The sequence below is a fragment of the Chlamydotis macqueenii genome, chromosome 5 (genome assembly GCF_036417535.1).
Source record: "Chlamydotis macqueenii isolate bChlMac1 chromosome 5, bChlMac1.mat, whole genome shotgun sequence".
Lineage (NCBI taxonomy): Eukaryota > Metazoa > Chordata > Aves > Otidiformes > Otididae > Chlamydotis > Chlamydotis macqueenii.
The window spans coordinates 15,786,075-15,805,028 of record NC_141560.1 but is presented as its reverse complement, the minus strand read 5'-3'; the positions used below and the strand labels follow the sequence as shown (position 1 = coordinate 15,805,028).

The 18,954-nt window shown below is 34.0% G+C and overlaps 1 protein-coding gene across 7 annotated transcripts in view; it reads left to right on the top strand.

Annotated features, from left to right (window-relative positions):
• The window catches only part of PAPOLA (poly(A) polymerase alpha), a 46,940-nt gene extending 28,341 nt beyond the window's left edge, over window positions 1-18,599 (top strand). The window contains exons 13-23 of one of the 7 annotated variants that reach the window (XM_086748297.1): window positions 2,691-2,744; window positions 3,500-3,619; window positions 5,258-5,367; window positions 6,970-7,091; window positions 8,742-8,884; window positions 10,212-10,309; window positions 11,855-12,075; window positions 12,479-12,544; window positions 14,157-14,231; window positions 14,432-14,500; window positions 16,384-18,599. In XM_086748297.1, the coding sequence (XP_086604423.1) occupies window positions 2,691-2,744; window positions 3,500-3,619; window positions 5,258-5,367; window positions 6,970-7,091; window positions 8,742-8,884; window positions 10,212-10,309; window positions 11,855-12,075; window positions 12,479-12,544; window positions 14,157-14,231; window positions 14,432-14,500; window positions 16,384-16,479 (1,174 nt within the window). In that variant the 3' untranslated portion in view covers window positions 16,480-18,599. Of the gene's footprint in view, window positions 1-2,690; window positions 2,745-3,499; window positions 3,620-5,257; window positions 5,368-6,969; window positions 7,092-8,741; window positions 8,885-10,208; window positions 10,310-11,854; window positions 12,076-12,478; window positions 12,545-14,156; window positions 14,232-14,398; window positions 14,501-16,383 lie in introns of those variants that run through there. The other 6 variants (XM_086748296.1, XM_086748295.1, XM_086748300.1 and 3 more) reach the window with 6 other exon arrangements.
• Window positions 18,600-18,954: the final 355 nt, after the last annotated feature.

Genomic DNA, 18,954 nt, shown 5'->3' with positions numbered 1-18,954 from the left:
GACAAGAATGGTTATAACATTCAAATGGTTATAACACAAGTATGAAGTGTTACATGAGAATGAAATTATTAGAGCTTAAAACAAAGAATTATGGTGATGAGAGAAATAGCACTCATTTAATGAGCTCTAGCATATTGTTTCTTTGTTATAAAGGCACATACCCTGCTAAATAAATAGAATATAAACATTACCTTTTTAGAAAGGTGCTTTGAACACTTGCCTTGATAGGACTTTATCTAATGCACTGGATAATTTAAAGTGTAAATCCTGGACAGCTTAATAAAGAAAAATTGAAATAAACATGTTCAGGTGTTCTCAATTTTTTCAAAAAGTAGTATGACTCTTAAAATACTTTGGTCTTTTGTAGTTACAGGTGTTAATGGTGTAAGACAATTCCATAATATCTACATTTGGTTATTTTTATGAAAACATAATGCTGATAAGGAGACAGCAGTAGAGACACAGCACCAGCTTCTAAAAAAAAAAAAACCCCAAACCAGCAAACAAAAAAAGAATCCAAACAAAAAAGACCAAACCCATATACTTTAAAATAATACTCTGCATCTAAAAATCACCATTGAGAAGTAGAAGCTTAACTTCAGATTTTTTTTTTTTTCTTTATAGTATAGTAATGGATATTTTTGAATGTCATAATTTTGAACAGCTTGTGCTATTTACTATTTGTGTTTTATTGAAAATGGCAATAGCAGATTTCCAGTGATTAATTGCCCCTCAGCACTCTTTAACAGTTGTTCGAGGAGGGGAGGGGGAGAAATTTAATCTTCCTTTTTTCTTTTTCACCTAACACTACCTGAGCAAAAATAGCTACTCATTATACTTAATTTCATAAATAAGGCTTAGGTTTCTTTTTCTAGGTGCTCACCAGCTAATTGAGGCCTAGACATAGCCAAATTAGGGTTTGTTTTTTTTTTTTCCCCAAATTGTTCTTCAGAAGTTTGTTTCAAAGAGCTCCTTTTAATAAGTAACTGGAAAATTAGTTTCTCTAAATACTTGCAGATTTGAGATTTGTCTCTTTCTGTTCATACATGATTAAAAATAACAAAGATTTTAAGTTGTCTTTCCTACTAAATGAAACATTCTACAAGGTGTGATACGTATAATATAGGAATCTTATGGATCGTAGTTGCATATTTAGTTCTCCTTAGAAGAAGTTGATGTTAGAAATTAGTGACTTCTCATACAGAATTTGATTAAAGGACCCTTACTCTCTTTTTTTTTTTTTTTTTTCTTTTTCTTTTTCTTCTCCTCTTTAAGATTCCTGCATCAATGCTAAATTCCACTTGAGTTGATAGAATGTGTGTTTCCAGAGAAAGTTAACCTGGAAAAATCTGCCTCTCCCCCTCCCCCCAAGTAATAATTCAGATACTCTAGGAATATAAATGCTTGAGTCATGGTATGCTACAAGTAACTACAATGAGGGTTTCAATAAGATAACAGGAAGAAGTCTTTAACACTTTTGTGTGAAGCAATTAATACTGACAAAATGCAAAAAATGAATAGATAAAATGCCCTGTTCAAAAGGGGGAAAAAGTTTCTCCGAATTTTTTTCCAGGCCTCTCATTTCATTGACGTTCTCTGACTGAATTCAAAGTAGCATTTAGCAGGGTGGGTTTTTTTGGTTTCTTGCCACCTAAAGATAAGTACAGAAACATGTAGTCATCTATGTCATCTGTTGATTTTACTGGTATTAATTGAAGGCCTTGTAGCATCAGAGGACTCTTTTTGCACTATAGTTTTTCATTGTTGACCTTACATTCCTGTCCTCTAGGTGTACATACTAGAGTCTAATCCCTCATGTTACTGCTGTTCTTTAAATCCTGCTCTGAAGATACCCAAATATATCGTATCAGTATAGAGTGATGCCAAGTTGCATGACTTAAGATGTTAAAATAGATTTTTCAGTTAAACTTCTGGAAAACCTGACTGTAAAGTTCCCCCACCTCTCATTATGAACTCAGAAGTAGTCATCTCTCATTCCACTGTCCTTGGGCTTCCTTGTTTAAAATACCATTCTTGCTTTGTATACTGTTTTTGAAATTTACTTACAGTGGGTATATACTGATTATCCTGGAATATAATTGAGAGCTTAAGAATTATCATCAGAGGAAACATTCATTGTGAAGTTTCAGATAAGTGTCTTCAGACAATTCTAAAATGCAAATTATTTTTTTTTAAACCACACTTGATAGTATTATTTTTTTACTTTAAACGAATGAATATATGCTAACCACTCTTCTAACTATTTCAAAGTAATGTTTTGATTAAGTCTACTGACATACATATAGCTGGTTGTGTACAGTTGTTTTTACTTGCAAGGAATCTCTAGTAGTCAGCTAAATCTCTGATCTCATTAGGTACTGAAATTTCTGTGCTGTTTTTCAACTAGTGCTACATTCCTAGCCTCTTATTAAGGTTGCTGGTATTAAAGTGTAGTTGCAAATGTCCCTAAAATCAGAAATGTTTTGAGAAGTCAGTTAGTCACACACCTGGGGGACATAGCCCATTTGTGTACTTAAAAATACTTAATTTAAAAATTATTACAGGGTCTATACTTAAGCTAATAATCTGTAGTTTGCAATGTAGAATTTACTACAAAGTTTTAATATTAAGGTTTGAATGTCTAGTTTTAGAAGTATAAATAGAATAGCATATTGTCTTTATCTCCAAAGGCATTATATTGTACTTCTAGCAAGCGCACCGACAGAAAAACAGCGACTAGAATGGTGAGTATAATGATTGCTATTTAAATGAGAAACACAAAACACCAAACAACAAAAACCTGTCAGCCTTGGACGCAAGGGAATATCTAGCATACTTTTTAACGAAACAAGGTGGAGCTTCAGTGTTTCAGAATTAAATGGATGAAGATTGTATGCTTCTGAAAAACAGTAAAAATGAAGAACGAGGGAGTGAAGGCTGTTGCTTGAATTTTGCTTCTTTACAGCACTGTCAGGTTCACTTTACAAATCTTATTTTCTTAAGCCTTATGCACTTTATTAATAAACAGTATGAGGAGGTATGTTTTCAATCTCTAGAAATACTGTTTCTCAAAAAAGTGCCTTTTCCCCTTGTTTCTGCTCTCTTATATTGGAGCAGTTTTAAGACTGTCAGGTATTGGGAATTTCTTCATCTATAAAATTTGCCATCTGAAGCCAAAATAATATTGGATAAATATGTAGGAATTTCTTGCTGATTGCCTTTTACTGATGTGTAATATCTTGCTATTTAATTTGATTTGTAAAATCAGGCCTTAAAGAGAGCTTCAGGGCATTCTTAAGCTTCCCTTGCATTGGTTTTTGTAACACACTTGCTTGGTTTATTGATCTGAATTAGTCTGTTGTGTGTAGTGCACTAGTTCATTTCTAGTCTCAAATATTAGTATAGGGAGAGTGTTGAGGATTTTATCCTGATATATGAAGTTAGAAACTTCTGTGATTTCATATTAATGAGAACTTGCTAATAAATGACATTTATGCAGGGTGGGCTTGGTGGAATCAAAAATCCGTATTCTAGTTGGAAACCTGGAGAAGAATGAATTCATTACACTGGCTCATGTGAATCCACAGTCATTCCCAGCACCCAAGGAGAATCCTGACAAGTAAGCAAAACTTTTTTTCATGTAATGGTGAGGAACTACCTTAGGTAAAATACAGATTCATTATTAAATAAACTAGCACTCTTGTAGAATCTTAAATGGAATAATTTTCAATGACAGCATCTAAAGGGAAATGGTTTTAAGCTCTTCTGAAGTAGTATTTTTGAAATTAGATATTCTTTATTCTGTATAAAAATATTTCTTAGCCAGAAAATAAGGAAAGAATATATTTTTGCTAATAACTGTATTAATGGCATAATTTGTAGTCCATAATCTATGTTAGCTACTAGTTGGTAAGACGGTTTTAATTATGAGGCAGCACTGATAATTGAGTAGAGCATCAGGCACAGTAGAACTGAAATCTTGAATAACTAAGTACATTTAATGTCATTGCCTTTAGTAGTTGAGATGCATATCTTTTAAACTTGGTAATGGCTGGTGTTAGAATTCCTTAAAATGTGGAAACAGTGGAGAGAGTTCCAAGCATTTCAAATTGTTCAGGATTATATATGTTTTTCAACTCCTTCCCCCCTCTGCCACCCCATCCTCCCCCGCTCAATACAATGATTGCAGGTGTGTGGTCTAAAACCTCTCTTTCAAAACTTTATTTTATTTCTACATAGTGTTGTAATTAACTTGTAGGAATCATATTTTTGTGTGAAGCGTGAGAACAGTGAAGAAATTTTTGTCTTCACTGGGAATATGTGAAAAGCCTTGTTTACCTTCTGCACAGCCTTTTCCAGACATCAGCTGCTTCGAGTGACAGTATGGTGCTGCTTTTTAAAAGAAGTTATCTACGTAAATTACATGCATGTTCCAAGAGAAATTGCACAAAAGCAGGCAGTACCTCTTCAGCACCATTTTAGTGGGTGAATACAGCTACAACTGCTTGCATAATCACAGGGTCCAATTAGCTCTTATTTCAGAATTTATTCTTATTTCATTTTAGGAAAGGTCACTTTCCCAGTGTAAACAATGTATATTCTTTCACCTGCCTGCCCATATTTGTTCACTGATTGGCTAGAAAACAGTGTTCTTCTGAAATAGTCTTACAGGGAACAGACGTTTGAATTAAAACATTAAATGTGGAGCTGCTATGTAAGTCTTGCACTATATTCTGTAATAGAATACAGTAGTTCATCTTCCATGTATACTATGTGAAGGTGAGCTGTAAAAGGGAGGCTCTTTTTACCTGAAAACTGCACTCTTTGGTCAGTTACAGCTAAGAAATTTGAGAGTTGAGGGCAAATTTAGATGGCAAAATGTAAGTTGTTTAGTCAGAGACTAGATTCTAACTACTTTCACGGTCGGGTGCTGAAAATCTGTCATCTCCTTTCAAATCTATTTCCTTTACAGTTGTGATGGCTAGTTGTAACTCCTAAAAATGAGAGAATCTATACAGAAGCACAGTTGAATGAAGTAATCTACCATGATCTTATGGAGATAGATCTGTCACTGTTTCCTGGCTTTTTTTGCATGGCAATGAAAAGGGAATGTCATTACATCAACTTTGCTTTTTGCCTTTCTATGAGTAGCTCCTCGTTGCTAGTGGAGCTAAAATGTACAACTGTTGTCTATTGCAGTAGATAATTTATTAGATTATTCAATAATTATATAACTGTTTCATATAAAATTTTCCAGGGAAGAATACCGTACAATGTGGGTGATTGGGTTAGTGTTCAAGAAAACTGAAAATTCTGAAAATTTAAGTGTTGATCTTACCTACGACATTCAGTCTTTTACAGACACAGGTGAGTTTTGCTTTCTGCATGTTCTGCTATTAATAAACTTGTTGAAGTTATTGTCTTTGTTCGAAATGTAGTGTGTTTCAGTAGTGGAATTCTATCTAGATGTAGAGTAGAAGGATTCAGCGAAGGAGTTAGGGTGGTGTTTAATGAAATACTATTTTAATGCGTTTTAATGTTTCTAGATACTTCAGACTAATAATTTTCAGGTTTTTTTTCATTAAAACTGATAAAAATGATGCACACAAATCTTTAAGCTCTCTCTCAAAATGGCACGTTATATTGTGATCTTTATTAAACAAACCAGTTGGTCGTCATATGCAAACTACCTAGCCTAGCTCCATTTTGACAATATGTGTATAGTTTAAATATTTTTATTACTTGGTGAAACTGAATTTGTGAGTGAATTAAAGCTGAGTATCTAGTAGACTGTAGAACAAAATGCCTTTTATTCCATGGTGTTTCATATTAGTTGGTTCAGTGACTCTTACTTTCATGTCTAACGTTCAGTGCAGTAAACATTTTTGACTTTGACTTTTTCTGATGTTTTTTTTTAATTCACAAAAATAATTTAGAACATGCATTAGAAACTTATAAGCAAAGATTTGGTAACAGCTGAAGAGCATGACTCTCCAGAGTCTGAGTAAGAAAAGAACAATACCTTTGACAGACTTACCTAATAAATTTGCAATTATTTATTTATTTATTTATTTTTAAAGAAATGGCAGTTAAGGCTTGAGTATTATGTTTTTACAGAGTTAAAGGAATAGGTTCAAGTGCTACCTACTGCACAATGAATTTTTCATTTGTACTTGGCTTTACTTGAACCCAAGGTGTTGGGGTGCAGTGTAGTTCCTTTACTTGCGCTAACAATGTTGACTAACTGGAAGTAAATATTCTGAGGTGAAGGGAAATAGCTCATTATAGCAAACATAATTAAAAAAAAAAAACAAAGAAAAAAACCAAACCAAAACAAAACAAAAAAAACAAAACCAAAACAAAAACCCAAAACAAACAGAAAAACTCCACCAAAACAACTAACCAACTGGAAGCAAACCAACTAAAAAAACCCAAAACACAGCAGGAAAAAACCTCCTGTAAATAACTTTTGCATAAAAGCAAAGTGGTATCTGAGTTGCCAGATTAATTTGTAGTGTATTAGCTGTCACACAGGCATTCAGCTCCTGAATTAGAACCCATTTGTTGTAGGAGCTGCATAAATAAAAGCTGAACCAACTGTGAAGAAAATAGTTTTATGTAAATACTGTAATTCTTATGAGGAAAACTTATTTCTATCTGTAGTCCCCCTTTCAGTCACTTCAGAGTTGTTACTGTTAAAACTTGTTAACAATATAGTTTAGAGAACTGTGTGCTTGCAAGACATTTTTCTTGGAAAACAGGTCACATATTTCCAAAGTAGTATGTTGGTGTTTGTACTATCAGTGCTGGTGTAGTAGGCAGTTCACTGTTTTCCTTCAGAGCAAGGAAATGCTATGCTTGTTCTTGAGGGTAATAAATGTTTTGAAATGCAAATCATTTCTGCCTGGGCAAGTTAAGTGGACTTTGCAAAATACTTCAATGTGTCTTAATGTTATTTGAATTTTGTAGTTTATAGGCAAGCAATAAACAGCAAGATGTTTGAGATGGACATGAAGATTGCTGCAAGGCATGTGAAACGTAAGCAACTTCACCAACTGCTACCTAATCATGTGCTTCAGAAGAAGAAAAAGGTAAACTTGACTAATAACAAGAGCAATAAAAATGCCATTGAGGAATGATTTCTGAGCTTTTTAGATCTACTAATCAAAGAACTAAAATCACATTTTGAAAGCTATCACGTGTATAAGCAATATGATCTCATTTGACTGTAGCAGTATTACTAGATGCACTAAATATAATACTGGCTTTCCCAGAACATCAACAACATGGATAGTATCTTCAGGTCTGGCTGAAGTATCATATTTTGTGACCTTCCTAAACTAAAAGGATTTAAAACAGTGCAATAATAAGGTTTTAAAGCTCTCTTGCTATTTTAACATGCAGGTGACCTAAAGGAAGTATCTGTAACAATATCATTAGAACAATCAGTTAAGCAATTCTTGTTATCTCCAGCTTTTTCCTCTTAAGTTGTTATTACTTAGATTTTCCTGTGAGTCTCTAAATGTAAAATTGCAAGTCATCAAATAGAAGCCGAGTAGAATGCTGAACTTGTTGCTGCCTTTTGTATCTAAGTAGTCTGTTGCCTTAACTGAGGTTGAATACTTTGAGAATAACTTGAAGGAAAGTATTCTTCAACTTGCAACTTGGCAGTTTTTGATATTGTATGCTCTTTTAATTAAGAGTAAAGGATTTAAATGACAGTTGTAATAAGATAAAACTGCCCATTGCTTAGCCAGTGTTATTTTCTCCCTCAATAACTCATTTACCTATGTGGCCGTACCTGAGAATGTTAGCAAAATTTTTAATTAAGCTGTTGTGTTGGATGTGATTTACTTACAATGGAGGCAGGAAGAAGGGAGTGGAATATTCAATTTAACAACTTAGTCTGTATTTCAAAATCTCTGCTATTTTTTGTGTTAGCTTAATCTGCGAGCAATACAGGTTTGCTTGTTTTTGTGAATAGCCAAAGCACCGTTATATACTCTGTTTTAGGTGTATCTGAATAACATGCTTTATTACAACAGCTGTTTTACAATAACTGCTTTTTTAAAGAACAGGAAATCTTCTATTGAAACCACGTGTAAATCTGTTTGTAATATATTTCAGAGGACAGTGTAAATATTAAGTAATGCATCTCTTTAAGTAGTACTGTGTCTTAGGAGGGCTTTTCTTCTCCACTGACTGTCTTATGTTCAAATCAGTCTCTAAATTCTTTGTATTTATTGTGGTTTTAGTGTACATCAGTATTACCTTAAAGCTAATGCAAGCAATATCTGTAAGCCTACTTATAAAGAAACTAAGAATAAAGCTGAAAATACAATCATTATATACAATAACAGTTTATCTTATGTTTTTGAACATAATTCATTCAGACAAATCTGTACCTGAATTGTGAATGTGAAAATATAAATGCTTGTAGTGACAGGATAGTGGATTATTTACATGTAAAAGGGTTTGAAAATGGTCAATTTGTTTTATGTTTTTAGGTGCTCCTCTTTTCAGGTTTTTTTTCTAAAAATGTACTTAAATTTAACTGCATTTAAGGCATGTATGTGTACTTAGTTTATAGTGTAAGCTCATCATTGTTAAATCACTTCTCATTTCTTTTTTTTCACCTAACAGGTAACATTTTGTATAACAGAAATATTACATCATTTGGATCTTTGATTTTTAAGCTCTTATAAGACTAATATAATTTTCTTTTGTACTGTTGATTGTAGCATTCAACAGAAGGGATCAGGTTGACAGCTCTGAATGACAGCAGCCTAGACTTGTCTATGGACAGTGATAACAGCACATCTGTGCCTTCGCCTACTAGTGCTATGAAGACGAGTCCATTGAACAGTTCTGGAAGTTCTCAGGGGTAATGAAGACTTTGAGTCTTGTTGCTTCCTATTCCTGAATTAATTGTGCTAAAAGCATAGCAAATAGCGCATTTGTGAGATACTACAGTTATTAAGGTGTGAATGTTCCAAATTGGAGCATTATTTTCAGTTTAAATGCTAGAGAAGGGCTGAATTTGGGTGATGGGGAGCATGGCATTCGATTTCAGATGAGGAGTTACAAGGATGAGTAAAGACGCTTGGAAGAACAAGATGATATAAAAACTTGGGAGCACTGCAGTAGGAGACTGAGAGGTAGTGTACAGGAAATTGATGTGCAATACCTGAGTATTAGATCAAAATGGGAGACAGAAGTTTAGGCTTTCTGTCTAGGAAATCAGTAGTGCTACTGCTATTACTGATGAGATCTATGCAAATTAAGCTTAGGAAAATAATCTTCCCTTGTATTTTCAAAGTGTGCATATTAACGTTTATCTTAATCCTGACTCCTGTGTTAAGTCTTTTACTGTCTAAACTTCAGTTTGCCCAAGTGAATGGGATTCTACTCTCTCCTCTTTCAAGAGTCTCATGTTTGTCTATTTGATACACAGAAAAGTTAACATCAATCTCCTGCAATTGTGCAGTATTAGATGTAAATGATAGGATGTTGTGTAGGATAACATACATTGGTGAACTTACTCCTTTTGACCAGTGCTTTTTTAGTTAGTCTTCCTTGGTAAATGATTTCCATTAGTTGGTGCCACTGACTGTGCTTTTAAAACAAATCTGTGGTATCTAGGATGTCACACTTGAAGTGAAAATTGCCCTGTGCTGGTTTTTTTTGTTTTGTTTTTGTTTTTTTTTTTTTTTTTTGGCACATACTGCTTTCCTATTTCTTGAAAATGTGAAATCCCAGACCTTTGCTTGGGAAGTCCAGACTGAGATCATAGTTGTAATAGTGTTTGTAGATTGAAAACAAACTTTATTTTCTACTCCTTCTAGACTGGTTTTGTTCCATCCTTCAGGAAAATAGTTGCTGTGTTTTCCCCTGCATCTTATTTGGGCAGACATTGCCTTAATTTTTGACTTATTTTTGTGCGGCTTCTTGCTGATCTAAAAATCTGTCTTTGAAGTGATTCAGGTTAAATATTTGAAATGGCATCCATTGCTCTTGTTTTTTAGTAGATTGCTAATGCTCACTTCTGTCTTCCTACTGTGACATAGTATTATAAGTTCTGCTCTGTAATGTAGGTAAAATCCTATCAGCTGTGGTTACTAGCCATGCATATGATGTGATGAAAGATGGATCATATAGTGCTATAGTTTTACTAATGTTCAGCATTTTGTCATTTTTCTCTTTTTTAGCAGAAGCAGTCCTGTGCCAGCTGTAACAGCAGCATCTGTGACCAACATACAGGCTTCTGAAGTCACTGTGCCACAAATAAATTCCAGTGAAAGCTCAGGGGGTAAGGAAAATGGCATAGTATATTGTTTCTATTGATTTTTGTAACGTTTATAAAGTAGTTTTTCTTCCAGTCTGAGGTCTTTACTTAACATATACTGTAACGTGTTTTCCTTGATAGACAGATTTAACTAATTTCTTAGGACTTGGGAAATTATGGTGGAGTATTTAATTCCGCAATGTTTGTTTATTCTTTTCTTCTTGGAAATTTATGTTTACCATTCACAATAGCAGTAGTTTTCTGATGACCTGATGCAGGCCTGTAGTTCAGTTGGTCAAACGGGGAAAAATTATCTAAATCTGGAAGAGCAATTTTTTTTTTGTTTTTAATCCATTTTGTAGTGAAACTTAAGAGGTGGTTCTGTACTTTCTGCAGTCTGTGCTCCCATGTTCCTGCTCCTTGTGCTTCATAAAATTGATTCTAGGAATGAAAAAGACTCAGATGTAAGCAGAATACATGCTCCTTACTGACATCTTTTCAAACATGTCCCACTGTGTGTGCTGACTTTATCCTCTGTATTTTCTACAGTAAAAAGTACACTTAAAAAAAAAAAAGACTTTTTAGTGAAAGAACAAAGGCATCTGGTGAAAATGTTCACTTTGGGTTAGCCACTTCTCTTTTTTGATAGAACTTTTTAGCTGTATACAAGCAGCAAGTCAGATATAGATAGAAAAGAGGATCAACTGGTTAGCTTTTCAAGATGAGTTCTCATTTCACTCTCAGATATGTGGGACAGTGGATTATTACTGTTTTCTGATTTTTATCATAAGTCACAGATGCATCAATGTAAGTTTGTCTATGAAAACTAAATAGAGCTTAAGCAGCATGACTATGTTTCTGATTTGGAAGCATATCAGAAGTTGTTTATTCTCGTATTTTGATTAATCAAGAGCAGTCACTTGATAGTCATTAATGAAAATTTTCCAATGTAATTTTTCTCATCCTGGAGGATCTCCCTATATGTGTTTATTAGTTTGAGGTAGGCAATTGATGAGGTAGAACTTTGTCATATGGAGCATTTGTATATATGGAACATCAGATCTGATGCTCTGTGACTTCATATCTGTCGTTATGGACTCTGAGCCTGAAAAACAATAAACTTCATGTTTGAGTGACGAAGGGAGTATCAGATTGCTCTTGGACTTGATTTAAGGCAATCTTTGGCAATGCATATATATGGCTGAGAACAGAAACAATAAAACTTCTTTGGGTGCCAAGAATAATATAGCTATACTAGCATGGAGCTCTGTCTAGGCTAGTATACCGTGCTGTTAGGCAGGTTTAGTCAGACCAAGCAGAGTGTCACTGACATGGCCACCTTGAATCTGATACAGGAATTCTCTCTCAGGATGAGGTTGAAGCTGAACTGTGCTGTGTATGCACACCTGCTCTTCCAAATGTGATCCTTATACCACTAACTGTACCACTTCCTTGATGCCTACTTGATAACAGTGGTTTTGAATAGAGAACAAAAATACCGATGATTGAAACTGAAATGGTTGTGTCGAAACTCATCTTGTTAAAGCTTTTTAAATTATTTGTCCGTAGGTACTTCAAATGAAAGCATTCCTCAAACTGCCACACAACCAGCCATTTCTCCACCACCAAAGCCTACCATCTCTAGAGTTGTTTCCTCAGCGTATCTATTAAATCCATCACCAAGAACTTCAGGAAATGTTGCAACAAAAATGCCTAGCCCGGTCACAGCAGTGAAAAGGACATCTTCTCCCCATAATGAAGAGTCTCCCAAGAAAATGAAAATTGAAGAGGTATTTGAGTTTTTGAGATCATTCATAGCAGTATCCAAAATTTTGAATATTCATTTCAGATGCAGAGTGCCGATTCTCATATTCCAGGTTTCAAATAATTTGTTAAATGGGCTGTGTATTTCCTGCTCTGATTGCATTGCTGCTTTATGTATTCAACTTGCTTAGGTGTTACTGTGTTTTTATTATGCTGATGTTCATCATGTGACACGTGTACTGCGTTAGCACAAATGCTTAGGTTCTAAATTCCTGTCTTAAAAGCAATTTTTTTTGTTAGAATATAACTTGTTAAGCCTTACAGCTAATTCTCTCTTCAAAAACACTTTATGACCTTATTTTCTTGTTGATTTTTTTTTTTTGAAATATGTTTTTGTTTTCTAAGTTTCTGTATTTGTTTGCATTTCAGCAGGATGAAATAAGTGAAGATACTAGCTGTATAGATTTGAATGAGCATGAAAAAATGGAAATTAAGGTATCTATACCTAAAGCATACAACTTTTTGTATATTGATTGGGAGTCTTTTCCTGTGAAAATTACTGTGTTTCCCTCTAGGAACGACTAAGAGTGTTTGTAGATACAGTATAGACACACCAGTAAAGTGATATGCTATTTTTCAATGTGTATGCCAATATTAATGAATTGCAGTACGTTACCTGCCAGACTAACCTGAGCTGAAGTCCATCGTCACATAGGACAGTGATTTCTTTGCTGCTTATTCACACAGTATTATGCATAGCAAAAAAAAAAGTTAATGATTATATTTATATTTAAATTTGTTAGACCAGAGATGTGTTTATATGCCTTGCTTTGCCTGCATTTCAAACTCAATGCACGTAACTTAGTTAAAGAACAGTTGTCCTATGTATTCTATTGGGATTTTTGCATGTTGGGCTGAGAGTCTCAAAGCCAGCTGCTACCTTGTTCACTTTTTAGATTAAAAAAAAAAATCAAATGATGTAAATAAAATATTTCTGATAGTGAAATTATTGTGTAAAATTGTGTAAAATTAAAGCATACCTTTTGGGGACTTTCAGAGATTCAGGCACGCTTCTCCGGTATCTTGTAGTTTACCAGACCATTTTTCTGCTTATTGGTGAACAGAAAGGGTGACAGTCTGTCTCTAGCCTCATGATAGCAGCTCTCCACTTCAGTGTATACATGGAATACTGTGGAAAATACACTGAGAAATTAAAATACCTATTAAAATGTTTAAGTGCTTTAGCTTATAGTTTCCACACCCTTAAGTGAGGAATTGTATCTTGTTATGTAGTCACCTTGAAATCTCTTTGAACTTGACATGTGAAGGCAGAAATGCACATAAGCATTTAATCTTAACATTGAAAATAGATCCTTGGTAATGATAAGACATAGGTAATCCTGTTGGTTTTTATTGTCAGTCTCCTCTAAATCTTATGTCCTTAATCTGCATAGAAGGAAATGGAGGAATAGCGTTCTTTACCAAAGATATAGATTTTTCTCCATTGAAATGCATTCCTTTTTGTTAGGGTATGGTTTACAAAATGGTACAACTTTAAGTAACACTCTGTTCTCATTAAAATGAGAATGTGCCACTGTCCTGCTTTAGCCATGCAGTGCTACTGTTGTACCCCCAAAACTGGCTCTGATATTCATGTGTTCATCCAGAAAGCTGGTTCAGCCCATTAAAGTAGCAGGAAAATTTTTCTAGCAGAGTAATGAAAGGAGTGGAAAAGCACTTGAATTTGCAACAAATTCAGTAGCTTTTTACATGGTCTTTCTTGATACTACACTTTTTGTCTTTAATGAGTCGAATGACAAGGACTGTTTTCCTATAGGATTCTGTATAAAAGGTATTGCGTGGCAACTGGAAGTGTTGTAGCTTGTGTTGATGTCAAATATCTAATCAGCAAAACATTCTCTAGTGTAGTGATTTCTGTTTTATAAAAGAGTGGGTATCAAAGTGGCAAGTACCAATATTTGCCTTTTTTCTCTTGCTGTATATGCACAACTTAAGGCATTCTGGTTAATGGAGTTATGTATAAATAGCTTTTATAATTGGAAGTGGTATAACTATGTTGATGCTTTTGCTTTTTTTTTTTTTTTAGGAGCAAATTGAGACAGAAGTGAATGTTAATTCTCAAACAGAAACTCTTCAGACAACTTCTCTGCAAGCTCCTCAGGTACTGTTTATAAAAACACCACCTCTCTGTGTGTGTGTGTGCTGATCTGTGGGGAAAATCTTTATATTAAAATGAGTCCAGATGTTAAAAATAAATGTATAATTTTTAATATAAATCCATTGTATGGAAAGCTGCTTGTTGTTACTGTCACAATTTTTGTGTTTTAGATGATCATTGATCTTATTGAATGTGCATTGTAGCTAAACATGTATGGCTTGCCATACAAACTGACCGAAGCTGGATTCGCTCTTCTGAATTGTGCCTTCAAAGTAAGGGCCTCAGTTTATTCCTTTGTGCTTTGCACATCACAGAATAATCCTTTCTAACAAGGAAACAAATGCTTTAAATAGCTGCTACTCAAAGATGTCCTGGTAGAGGTTGAGAATGTCTGAAACGTAACTTCAGATTCTGATACTTGGTATGAGAGGGAGAGAAGTTGTAATCTTATCATTCGTTAGCCAGCTGTGTTGGTTTACTGCAGGTATTATAAGTGTAAGGAGCATTGGAAAAATAGATACTGAATTAAGAATTCTGTGGCATTCACTTGAAATTTTGTTCCTAATATTGTAACAACTTTTAGAAAACATCTTTGTCTTTACTAGTGTTTTTGAGCTTCACTTAGTGCTCTACTGATTAAAGTTTCACTATCACAAAGCATTTTATGCACACTCAACTCATGAAATGATGTGTATTGATTAAAAATGGAGATACATTACAATAATATTAATGGTATTTGTTGGCAGACTTTTTGAACTGCATGAGCATTAGTGAATAAAGGTACTAAAATTGTTTGCAAAAACTCTAGATGTTACATGGGCACTATAAACTGCTTCAGGGAAATTTTTAGATCATTTAGTACACCGAGTTTATTTTACCTGTTGAGGGATGATTACATAAAGCTTTATAGCTTTTACAAATTAAGTAGTTGTTACTTTAGCAAAAGTAATCTAGAAACTGCAAAAGTACAGTATAGTATGCCTCTTCTGTTACTTTTTAGTATTCTCATTGGCTTTGTTTAAAACACTGCTAATGTTGCAGAAAATAGAAGCATGTTAAACTGCAGGTCAGCACCAACCAGAGTGGGCTGCTAGGGGCAGGAGGGAGGCAGGAGGTCAAAGCTATTTTGCTCTAAGTCCTTGTTGCATTGTGCTTTCCTACCGTATCAGTCAGAGTTAACTTGATTTATGTCTTTTTTAATAAAAGAACAATTAAGAGCAGCCATTTTAATGCAATTTTTCCCATGTATCAAATATACCTTATATTAATTTTGATTGTTTATAACATAAGAAAATATTTTCTAATAAATCACAAAGTAATGCATATCTGGATTACTGTGATGTCAAATAATCTGCTAAAGTGGAGGAGAAATACTTCAAAGTAAAAAAAAAAAAACCAACACCAAAACCAACCAACAATAGAGGCTTCATTAATTATATGAGAAATTAATGAATCACACAGAATCTAGAGTGTTCCTTTTCTGTGTTTTCCTTTATTTACCTTTAGATGTAATTTTGCTGAATGGAATTTAAATCTTAAGAGAGGGGAAAAAAAAGTGCTCAGATTATATTCAAGGTGAAATTCTTAGCCTGGTCATATAGTGCTGTTTTAGAGTTCAACGTACCTTTTCTATGTATATCTAAACCAATATGAAAAGTTGGAAATTTGACTGTAAAGAGCTTTTAAACAGTCTGAAATGTGAATGTATGAAGATGCATACTTTGCATTGGGGCCATTTTTTAATCATTCATCTGTAAGGGGCTAAGGCTTAACACTAAATGGTTCAAAGGAGTTTTTAAATACTAAGCATGTAGATCAGATAGTAGATGTCACTGATGAAGCACCCTTATGTTATGTTTTATTATAACACAGATTATTAGTAGGCTCAGCTTTATCTGCAGCACTTCCTAGTTTCTTGCAGTTGTCAAAAAAGGAAATGCACACTATGAAAGAAATTCTTGTACAATTTTTCCTAAAAAACTGTGTAAGCAAAGGAAAAATCTTTGTTTATAATTTGTAATTGTCCTTATCTTGGTATATTCCAAAAACACTTCTAAAGATCTTGTTTTTTGAAAGTTAGTGCCAATTACTACAATATTTTTCTTTTGATATTTACAAAATTAAAATACAACCAAACTTCTTCTTTTCTTTCCAGAAAACACCCAGTACAGACCTTTCAGATATCCCTGCTCTCCCTGCAAATCCTATTCCTGTTATCAAGAATTCAATAAAATTGAGATTGAACCGGTAAAAGCAACCTCAGGGGTCCATAAACAGTATCTGCCAACTCAACCTGTTGTCTTCTAATGCTAGAAAAAAAGGAGAATGGAGGGTGCAAGACTAGAACATGATTGCAAATGGATTTAGGTATATTTTGTGCACTTCCCTTTCTGGGCTAAAATCACCACTTGATTGGAAGTCCAGGTTAGTATGTGAAGCCAGGAGTACAATTAATGTGTTAGCAACAGTTGCATTAAATATTTCGAAGGATTACTGCCTTTAAAAACATGAACACTATTTGTAGCCATATTTGACATTCTGATTGAATTTGTTTGATGCATTGTTTCAAAATTGAGATAAAACTGGCATAAGAATCCCTTAAATGCACTTTTATGTACTTTTTTATTGGAGTATGACTAATTTTAGATCTTCAGCTGATACATTTTTGCTTTATTGAAGAATCTCTTCAATAGTAGGAATTTGCAAATTGGATGATGTTCTGTGATATACTATACCTTGGAAAGAAAGTGTGTAGTATATCTAGTTCAACTGCCATCAAGCAGCAGTAAGCCTTTAAAATAAAATGTCAAATCTTGAGGTTAAAGACTTATGTTGAGGAAGTAATTGGGAAGTTTTGGTATTGGTGGGACATGATTAAGATGTGGTCTACTTTTATTTATAGGATTGTTTTAAGGTGCATACAGATCAGCAAATAAACTTTCCTTTGAGCTAATCAAACTCCTTATTCCCTTTTTGTTCCCTTTATTTCTTGGGAAAAGCTTTTGCGTTTAATGTTGTTGGTGGTTTTTTTTTTTCCTTTTTTTTTCTTTTTTTTTTTTCTTTTTTTTTTTTTTTTAGCTTGTATGCACCATATAGGACAATAGTTATTTATACAAAACAAAAAAACAAGCTAGACCCTCATTGGGGTTCCCCTCTGCCCCTTACCTAATCATAATATCTTGTGGCCTGTAGGCACAAATTCAAAGTTTTGTCCCTTGACTAAAATGTTTAAGTAAATACTGTGTGCCTGTGAAATGTAACACCTGTTTTGATGGCCTTTGAATCACTAAATATAAGATGATTTTTGTACACTCCATAAAAGTCCTGTATGCATTAAAAAGCTTCAAATTTTAAATAAAGGCAAAAAGATTTTTCCCTAAGAATTTTAACCTTTTTATTTTTAGATGGCTCATCAGAAGTAGTTTTACATACTGAACAACATTGAATTTTTAAAAATCATATTTCTAGTAAGCACTTGACATCTAGTACGCTCTCTTACTCCTCTTTTGTTCTTGTAGTCCTGTCAAAACAGATAAGTAACAACTTTTTCTTTTGAAAGAACTGAATCTCTCATGGCAAAGAACAGCAGTATTTGAGGAGCATGAGGGATACCAACAGTAATACCAGATGTAGATAACAAACTTCATGTTACTATTACTTCAGTCTGAAATATGTGGGATGTCAAATCATACTTCCCATACTTTGATTAGCATGTTTTATGAACTCCCATCTCCCGTTGTGCTCCATCCTATTACACATGCATCTTTCATGTTAAAATTAAATTACTTACACTCTTACCCTTATCCTTCTAAATTAATTCTCCAAAGTCAGAGTGTAGCTTATCTTTTACTTAGGCTGTGCAGTAACTGAAGGGTTGTTTTTTTTTTTTTGTTTTTTTTTTTTGCCATTTGTCTAATATGTCTAGTATACAATATTTCTCTTTTCCTTGCCCTGTGCAGCCTGCTGTTGTCCACCCCCCAAAGAAGGTTATATTAACAGTTGAAGTGTACAAGGTGTCTGTGTATTTTGTGTAGCTATGGAGTTTAGATCGAAATTGCCAGGCACAAATTTAGTCTTGTCATTTTGTTTACACATCAGAAAATCTTTTTCATTTTATTAAACGTTTCATGTAACTACACCCAAGTTTTGCCAAGCTGGAAACTTGGAACCTTTCTGTATAGTGATTTTTTTAATTCTAGTTTTCATAACCTGGAGATCAGACTGTTGCTTTCGCATGATGTACGTAGTGTCTCATGACTGGAGTTTGCTTTGTTTTATAGTATCTGTACTCCTTGTATTTTTCAAGAGCTATTTTGTAAACAGATGATGTATTTCTCCATTGAAAACACAATAAAAAACAGCACAATCCCATAGTTGTCTGATTTTTCTGAATATATAAAATTGATTTTTACTCTCAATTCAGACTTAGCTCTTAAATTTTCTTCTAAGACAAAATAAGGTGTGGCCTAAAAGAAACAGTACATAAATGAATGCTCTCTAAATAAACATGATGTTAGATAAAGTAAGTGGAAGTAACACTCAGCAGGATGTTGAGTTCTAGTCTGTTAAAGGGAAAGGTTATGGATTGTGCGGTGGCTTGGCGGGGCAGCCTTCTGTTACCAAAAACCCCACATTTTAAGAGCATCCATTCCTTGTCTCCTGATTGGGAGTCCATCTCAAAATCTGAAATTCTAAAAACTGACAGAACTAGAAGGAATGTGTGCAT